General features: G+C 38.1%; 1 protein-coding gene across 1 annotated transcript; it reads left to right on the forward strand.

Moving 5' to 3' along the window:
* The first annotated feature begins 569 nt into the window (after window positions 1-569).
* On the forward strand, window positions 570-5502 carry Atac3 (Ada2a-containing complex component 3). Its single transcript, XM_071772867.1, has 8 exons — window positions 570-770; window positions 1164-1272; window positions 1373-1531; window positions 1617-1814; window positions 1882-2236; window positions 2333-2599; window positions 2686-2975; window positions 3063-5502. Exons 2-8 carry the CDS (start codon window positions 1204-1206, stop codon window positions 3315-3317), a joined length of 1593 nt encoding a protein of 530 aa, XP_071628968.1. The 5' UTR covers window positions 570-770; window positions 1164-1203; the 3' UTR covers window positions 3318-5502.
* Window positions 5503-9869: the final 4367 nt, after the last annotated feature.

The following is a 9869-nucleotide window of genomic DNA, read 5'->3' on the forward strand; positions in this document are numbered from 1 at the left end:
TTCAAGCTATATAAGAAGTAAATTTAAAAAATTTTAACGAGTAAATATTATTTCTCCGAGACGTAGCAAGATTAAAAAAGATATTGTATATTAGATCCACGCACTCTATATAATATTACATCCAAACATCTTTTATTAAATATTAGAGATATTAAATCTTTTTCACTTGTTCCACACTGCAGATTTTCGGCACATAAAATTTTTTACATCCAGATATTATTTTTGTGTTCAGCGATCTCAAAAACGCGATACAATAATTTTATTACAATTTGAAAATATTTTATTCTCTATACCGTATTTTCCGTGACAGATTATTCAAACCTGCATATTCTATCGGCGGCACATTCAGTATCCAATAGAAGAATGTATGTACTTACTAGAGACCCTAGCTACGTCACGCTCCCTAGAAAACGGATTGTCCTATTGGATGTCGATGGTCGCGTACATACCTCAGATGGCGGACACGATCCCTAAATTCCTCATGACATCTAGCCGTAAACCGTAAACACGGGCGACCCTGAGAGAGGGAGGGGGGAGTGGTGAAGGGACGATCTTCGTTTCGTAGTAGCTCGTCGCACACATGGGAAACGCTTTTACCACCTGAGCCGGACGGGCGCTAGGAATGGCGCCAATGCGCCGCCATTTTCATGAAACTTTACCGTGACCGTAAATCGAAGACTGTTGACGGGGAAGAATTCCAGCGGACGCCACGCGCCCGTCGGTGGAACGTCGAAAAAAATCGCGAGAAAGGCGAGAATAATGCGCTGGTCGTAAGTATAACGTCCCGTCCCGACCCGGTAAAGTCGGCTAGTTTTTTTTTCGGGCACGTAACACAGGGCCTATGGCATGGACTTCCGTTGCATGAAACAGGAACAGGAAGTTCCTCGCGACCCCGAGACGGCGAAATAAAAACATCCTGTAGCGGTGCGAAGATTCCGCGAAGTAAACGCGGATACGTCGCGGGGCGGGAATCGAACGTGTCTGGCCGCGCGCGTGCCCTTCCGTCGGCGAGCACGTTATTTTTACGGCCCACTTTTGGATACCGCTGGCCCAAGGTCGCGCGGCAGTGATTAAGTCGCCCGAAAATTAATCGCCCGCAGCTGACGCCGATCGTTCGGAAAGATCCGCGGTGGTCGTCACAGTTATGGATAATATGATTTTAGAGCCCACCTGCACGAAGGGGACTGAGCTGGATAATCAAGAATGCAATCTGTGCAAGAGAGCATATGTGCCAACGATATCGAAGGCTTGGACGCGGATACCCTCATACCCGTAAGTATCTCTCTAACGTGTCAAAGATGTACAAAGAATGCGCTGTCTAATCTTACGCGAAGCCACTCTTGATATCTAATGGTCGTGCAATTGTCACCAGGTGGGACTCTTGGCTTGCGATGTCTCCTCTCACTCGAGACCGCAAGATGCCTCGACTATGGTGGAACTTGGAAAGCAGCTTCTACATAGCGCAAAGAATGGTGACACCGAGGCTGTCCGTGAGCTCATGTGTAGGGGCGCACCATTTACAACAGATTGGGTATGTGGTTTGAGCATCTAAAAGGTTATTCGCTCTTTATAGATTTTTATCTGGAAGAATTGACATATATGTGCTTGTTGTTTAGCTTGGCACAAGTGCGCTCCATCTCGCCGCACAGAACAATCACATAGAGACTGCTGAAGTTTTACTTCGAGCAGGAATATCGAGGGACGCTAGGACAAAAGTCGATAGAACTCCTTTACACATGGCAGCGTACGAAGGCCATCATCAGATGGTACAATTGCTGCTTAACTATGGAGCTGATGTCAATAGCAGAGACATGGTACGATATCGAAATATGGATTTATTGATTTCTCATGCAAGATGACTAACGTAGAAAATGATTTTAGCTGAAGATGACTCCGCTGCATTGGGCAGTAGAACGTGAACACGTGGATGTAATGCACATACTATTAGATCACGGAGCCGATACAGATGTAACTAGTAAATTTGAGAAAACTCCAATCAGTCTTGCATTAGAGCATGATAGGTTAGACTTAGTGGACATATTACAACAGGAAAGAGTGCTAATGGGTATTCAACAGAATCAGATTAATTCTACAGAATTAGAAGTAGCCACGAATAATTTAGTACAATTAGAGACGGAAAATAATAGCAAAAGTTCGATAATGCAGGAGGAGGAACAACAAAAGTTTCAAATAACACAACAGCAACAATCTCAGCGTAAACGTAAACTTTCTCAAGGTAATTTATATTTCGCAACATATTTCTCCGTGCGAGTGTTTTACTCTTTGTACTTTGAATTCTATAATATTTTGTATATCTATTTATAATTTCTAGCGCAAATTGAAAAGAAACAAAAACTGATCTTTCAACAAATTTCTGTATCGCCAAACAACACAGATGGCGAACAGGAAAAAGAAATTGAAGATGTTGAGATGATTAATGCAAATAATATTATAAATAGTAAGAAACATAAAGATATTATGTCGATAGGCAAGCAGTTTAGGTTATTAGAAGCACATGGGATCAGAATGATACCCGTAGATGATGATCCATCTATTGTAGAAAAAGCAATGGAAAGTGGGAGAACGGTAGTTTTAACAGGTTCGCTTTTTACATATGTATTTAAAATGATTTAAAAGTTATTAATTTCAGAATGTATTATTCTAAGATGATTTATGTAATTACAGAAGCTGGAAAAATTGCTTTGAATTTGACGAAAGGTACGCCAATTAAACGCCTTCAAGTCGCTTCGCGGAAGGGAACATCAAGAAAACTTGTAACAATTAGAGCAGATCAACTTCAATCAAAAATCTTAAATCCAAATTCTAATACGTCTACCACTACGTCACGGAGTCCAAATATTTTGAAAAAGTCTGCTGTTGATAACAAAGCAACGAAATTATTGGTTGCAACAGTTTCTAACACTCCAACAGCATCTACTGTCACTGAAATCAAGAATTCCGTTTCGACAAAAGAAGTAAGATTACTTAGATATTTTAGATATAAAATATAAATTGATAATAGACAAGCAAATATAAATAAACCATATATTTTGATGTTTCAGAAAGTTACGAGTTCCCCGGCAAAGGTTACGGAATCAACAATTTTACAATTAGGCGATGATGTAGAAGAAATTACTGAAGACGATAATCCAGAAAACAGCGAGCCAGTAACGGATATAGCGGTATTAAGTAGACAATTGGCAGAAGCGCGAAGACAAGCCGCCGAATATCGTAAGCAATTGCAAGAAAAAGAGAAGGAAGCGGAAATATATAAACAACAACTCAAGAACATCACAGCGCAAATAGCATCTAAGTAATTTTGTACAGTTATAGATTTCATATTCGGTTTCACCATTTGCAAATCGGATTTTTTTTTTATATCAAAAGACTATTGATTTTTTACACATATTTGATTGATAACCTTTGATTTTTTTACATATATTTTTACAATGTATTAAAATCTTCTCAATCCTCTTTTTGTATCTGAATTTTCACAGATACTAGATAACAATTTTCATTACTAACACATGAATACCGAGGTTTTGTAATGAATACCTATAAGAAACTGAAAGTTCCCTACATACTTACAAGATATTTAGCAATGTTTATAAACTTATTTCCTACTTTAATATGCATGAGCTCTATTTCTTTTAGTATGTGCAAATGTTATAAAAGAGAAATAAATAAATAAGTATTTTAGTAAGATTGAGGACAAATTACGGCCAGACGTGTGAAATTTGCGAATATACGAATCATTTTGCTTTCCACACAATGTATCAATATGTTTTTCAAATAATTCATATATACATATATACATAAAATGTGTGAGACACTATAACTTAAATTATCTTTCATATTTTAGAAGAAAAATATTTCAAATAAATATTAAAGAAGCTGCTTCATTTTTTTTAAAGAAACATCATTTAAATAGATAAAGATGCTTCCAAATTATAAATTTGATAAATTGTTGTAACCAATAACTTTGTTTGATAACTTTGTTATTAGTTACAACAATTTCTCGTTGTTATTACAACAAATAGCAGATTTTTTCAAAATATTTTAACTTTCTAATATAATAGATAATGATAGATTTATTAAAATTTAAGATATAGGATTTATTAGAATTTAGAATTAGATTTAAATTGTTCCAATTGCTACAACTTTTTTTTTGTCTTTTTCTCTACTTTTTTTCCACCTGAAATAAGAAACAAAGATAATCTAAGTTATAAAATTAAGTGTCTCATTCTGTATATCAGGTTTAATCACAAATAATAACTTCTCAAATATATAAATTTATTCTTTTCTAAATTTTTATTTTGATTTAATCTGATTAATCTGATTAAAAAATGATTAGAATGATTGATTTGTTTATGGAAAGATACGATTCTGATATTTGTTGTTTATGTTGAAAGTATATAACTCAACTCAATATATATCTTGAGCTCATTTGTACAAGATAAATGTTTGCAAGAATTTGTAAAATATAGTAAACATAAGTCTTGCTTCTTCTTTGTAATAAGTGTACATATAAATTAATTTTTTGCATAAAAATAATTGTAGGCAATTGTGATTTTTCCTTGATTACTCATAATAATATTTAAATGAGAATGTTGATTGTTAGGTGCTCTCTAAACATTTGACATTCTTCGTTCAACAAGTTAGTCATTTCTTTCGTGCAAGTATACGGTTATTAAATAGCGATGAAGAAGGTGCGCAGAGCATAGCACAAAGATTATAATGTCGTTGGAGTTTATAAGCCATTTAGAGAATTTTATACATATTGTACTTTCATATCTTTACCATAAATTATGCTCCTACATAATTTATGAGTTGTTACAGATTGTCAGACATCGAGATGAAAAATATAAAACGTCTTTGAAGTTGTTGAATCAAATACGAAGTCTATGTATAATGAATTCTACAATCACGATTAACATCAGAATTGTATATTGTCGATGTACCGGACAAATAAATTTGCTTGCGCCTGTAAATAGAAAGCATAATGTGGAAAGCAAATCAATTCAGCGAGAAGCTCCTAACGGTGTGTAATTAAAAATGTGCTTAACATATAATTTCGCATAGTCTACTCAACTGTACACGACATCGCTTCACATACCTTTTAGTTTAATACGAAGCGTTTGCATTCCAAGTATTTTTGCAACAGCTACCTGGTAGCTATGATTTTTCGACGATAAATCGACGAAGATGTGCGAACAAAAATTAAAAATATTAAGTATCTACCGTATTTAGTCGATACTAGAATATTTGACCAATTTAATCTAATCTAAAGATGTTATCGAACGAGATGTGAAACGGTGAGAGTGTATGACAAAAGGATACGATATAGAAAGTGGTTGACCTCAGGTACAAAAAAAAAGAATATGCATTGTATAAAACGCTAAAGTTGTGGAATGCAACGGTCTATACTTAGAATATAATTTTTCTAGAATAAGAATTTTCTAGCAATGTACATTGTAAATATAAATTTATACATAGTTGCAATATGAGTTCCCGAAACGAATTACATTTCACCTCATAGCTCCTTTTCACTTAACTTTCAACTCTCCAATCAACCCTACGTAGAGGGTGTGACAATATCTGAGACTTGAGCAATTTGCTATCATGTTCTGTTTAGAAGATTTATTACATTTCTATTGACAAAAATCGTAGCAAACATTTTCGCAAAATCTGTCTTCAACGGATTTGGCTATTTGATTGCATTTGTATTTTAGCCCGGATTATTTTTCTTACAAGAAACATTCCCGGTGGCCCACGGGAACATTTTCCTCGCGGTCGATTCGAACGATTTCCAATAGCGGCATTTCGAATAAAAGCATATCGCAAAAGCTCGATTCGCGCGATTAACTATCGCTCTTGTCCGCGCGTTTTTACTTTTGTCCGTCGGCCTATATGGATCAAGAGATTCATTTCAAGCTGCATTGACGGCCCAACGGAGAATTGCCTATTGTTGCTCACGTATGTGCAGATATACACGGCATTTTTGCAGCCCCGGCGCGATATCGATCGCGGCGGAAGATTCGTTCGCGTCGCCTTGTGCACTTTCTACACTTACCTGTACCTTTCCCATTTTTCGCCTCTCTCTCTTCGAGTCCTCGCTCTCCCGCGCCGTTGTTTCGAAAGGCAAAAGGCGAGAACCACGTTAGTCTCAAGTGCAGATAGTGTAGAAGACAAGTATGTACAGACTATTCCACAAAAAACTGTACGGTTTTAATCCAAGACGATTGACCATCATCTGCGCACAGTTGGCGTCACTCGATAGCATCATCTGCTTTATGATATTGGAAAACTTGCAATATGCAATCTTTTTTAAAATCTACTTTTATGTACTAGAGTCCTTTTTTTCCGGGATTGTATATTCTCAACATACTGCCGTACATTTTATTGTGAAACGGACCGTACGTACAAGGCGACATCTCGCTGAGCTCGATGCTGCAGCCACGCGAAAACGATCATCTCTACGCTCGTCGTCCTTATATGTTGAAAAGTAGGCGACGATTGGCGCAAAACGCATATCCTACGGTGTCCTATACACGGCACGGCGGATTCGATTCATCGAAATGGAAACGCTCGCGGCCAACTTCGACGCGACGTTGCGGGCGCATTTCCAGTTCCAGAGCGGTCGTTCTCCCGCCTCGGGATGTCGGACTTTCGACGATCGATCGAATCGTCGCGCCCATGCTGGGCGTCCTCGGGATAATTCTCGGGGGTGGGTAACGCGCGCCAAATCAATAAATAACTTAACCCATTGACACACCTATCATGCGGTCCTTGCCGGAAGCCGAATTTCTCTCGAGAAGACCGAACGAAGACACGAGAATCCTCTTATTCCGTCGCGATCTTTCCGCGCGCGAATTCATTTTAGGACGCGTTCGATTTCCGCGACGCGGATATTCAGCGGGCGCGTTCTCCCGACGTGGATCGATCGCGAAACTCGACCGAATGGTAACGCCGCTGCACGAGCTCTCGTTTCAAAAAACAGTTATAGCGTCCCTTTAAGCGACGCGTATATTGTACTATCTCAAGATTATATATATCAATATATGAGTCGATTATGCGCACAATTTTTACCAGAGAAAGTCGGCATAATTTTTATTGAATTTCGCCAGATTTGATTCTTTGCGTAAACAATGGAAGAATTGTTCTACACGCTGATCGTTGCGAGATGAAAGAAGGAACAGTTTTCTCGGATCGTTTTCGTACTTTCGACATCGAAATCTGTATATACCCTCACCGAGTACCCAGGTAGCACAGCTGATCTTTATGAATTCAAAAAGATCTGAATCTGATCTTTATGAATTCATAAAGATCAGCTGTGCTATCTGGGTATATATTTTGTAATTCTGGATCCCAGTTTCGCATTTTTCTCGGGTACAGAAATTTTCTCGGAGACAAAAATAACGTTCGCGATAACGATCGGCGTATCGTAGCTGAATATCAGACATAATCCGCCCGGGGGATTATGGAGCTTCTGTTTGCGGCTAGCTTACTCGCTCTCGAAGCATATTGTTGAAGGCTGATGGTCGCTGGGGCCTGCACACAGGCACGTATAGCATGAAACTGCACTGCGAGCAGTACGAGGCGGAGGCAGCGGCGGTTTTATGGATACAAATATATCACGCGAGCGTTGTACGTTGTGCATACAGCGGGGCGGCTTGGTTACTTGAAAGTTGCGATCACCTTAAGAGTTAAATTTGAAAGAAGCGTGCGCTCTCGAGAGCGATCAGGCCTCGCGTCCTCCCTCTTTTTGTCGGCAGGACCGTACGCGAATCCGGGGGTCCGTGGAGATGCCCTGCGATTATTCTCTACTCAGGAATAAGATTACAGAAAAGTTTATTTCTTACGACATACGCGAAGAGAAAATATATAGTGTAGTATAAATTAAATAAAATATATATTTTTTAATAGCACACATTTTGTAAACCTGGACTATAACGACATAGTATTTATTATTTATTATGTACTATGAAAAGTGATAATTATGTGTATATTTTTGCTAATTATTATTCGTCATGCACATTGTAAAAAACTGTATAGGTGATTTTTAAATTATGCTAGATACATAAAAACACATATGTATGTATATAACAACGCTAATCAGTCCATTTTTCTGTTACATTAAAATTATTGTATTAATATTATAATTTCCTTCTTTAGCGGAATTTGAGTGTTTTTCAAGTGTTAAATTGTACATCATAATATTTAAATAATTACAATAGTTCGTCGCAGACACCCGGCGATTTAGGTACTGCCCTGCGACGCGGTGCTCATGCTTTCTACAATGTCGCGAACTGCGCAGATACGTCATCGAGCGAGAGCGTCGTTCGGCGGAGCGAACGTGTGGGACACCACACGCAGCTTATTATTTTAATCTGCAAGTTTTCGCGCTCTTTCTGAGCGGCCCCCGTTTTCGACGGCGACACGTGAGCTAGCTTGCCGTGACGACGAAAATGATTCGTCGATGCGAGCCGAACGAACATTGGCTTTATACGTGATTAGGAAGATAATAACAGAGAAAGGGAAAGAGAGCGAGAGAGAGCAAGAGAGAAAGAGATGCTCTCGTGGACGCGGCTTAAAGACTGCCAGGTACGATCAGGAGCGGATCGAATCGACCGAGGATCCTTGTGTTCATTGCAAAATGATAATAAAGAGCTGAATTACATGCGTTGCATATTTTTATTCGTCTGCGTTTCTGTAATAAATTGAAGGCTAAATATATTCAGCGGTTGGACTTTTCGGTTTTACTTTACAAAAATATGTATTCTTAGATATTTTTATTTGAGAATTACCCTTCGATTCATTCTATTCATAAAATAATCGTGAAGATAATGATCTTCCGTGGAAATGGCTGATTTTATTTAAATTCTATCATTGACTTTCTTCATGCGTTAATTTGATAGAAAAATTGCTCTTTGGACTTTTCGGTTTTACTTTACACAAAAGCACATTTTCTTAGATATTTTTATTTTTGAGAATTATACCCTTCGATTTATTCTATTCGTAAAACATTCGTGAAGATAATGTTCTTCCGTGGAAATGGCTGATTTTATCTAAATTCTATTATTGGCTTTCTTCATGCGTTAATTTGATAGAAAAATTGCTCTTTGAAAAGTTTCTCTTTAAAAGATGTAGGAGAAAGTACCGAGGAATTTTCTTTGGAGCACACGCAAAATCAAATAAAGATGCACCAACGATCGACTATTTTTTTTTAATTGATAACAGCCACGCCGCGCGTATGCGGCGTATGAATGTACGACTAATTGTTTTATAAATATTAAATATTAAATTAAACAATGTCACAATAAAAAGTTGAATAATTTTCACGTTTATTTAGAATAAGTTTACCAAGTTTCATGGTATTTAATTCTATAATTGCTGATTATTTACCCCGAATTCAATTCGTCCGCGTTCGATACTTACAAATGAGCGATCAAAACCACGATTACCTCAATTTGTGCAATTATATAACTTGTCAAGCAATACTTAATGATAAAATTTTACAAACGCAACGAATGGATAAGATTATCATAATAGCTAAAAATTTTGTCATAAGCAATTATCTCGGATCGATTGGATTAATCGCCGATTAAATAAATCCAAATTTGGTTCCGATCTTGGAAGACACATTTACTTTTCGCGACTGCCGTCCGCTGGACACGGCCCTGGCGCAGTAATGCGTTCGTCGTTCGTCGTCTAGGTTGAGAACCCCCGGAGTGTTTCCAATCCCGAAGGCGATGTCCAGTGCTGCGTTTCGTCGTCGTCGCGGTGGTCGTTTCTGCGCCGCTGTGCAGTACCCGGTGACTCGGCGATCGCGGCGTCACGCGTACGTTCGTCTAGGACGGCGAGCGTCT

This window comes from Temnothorax longispinosus, chromosome 3 (genome assembly GCF_030848805.1).
Source record: "Temnothorax longispinosus isolate EJ_2023e chromosome 3, Tlon_JGU_v1, whole genome shotgun sequence".
Taxonomy (NCBI): domain Eukaryota; kingdom Metazoa; phylum Arthropoda; class Insecta; order Hymenoptera; family Formicidae; genus Temnothorax; species Temnothorax longispinosus.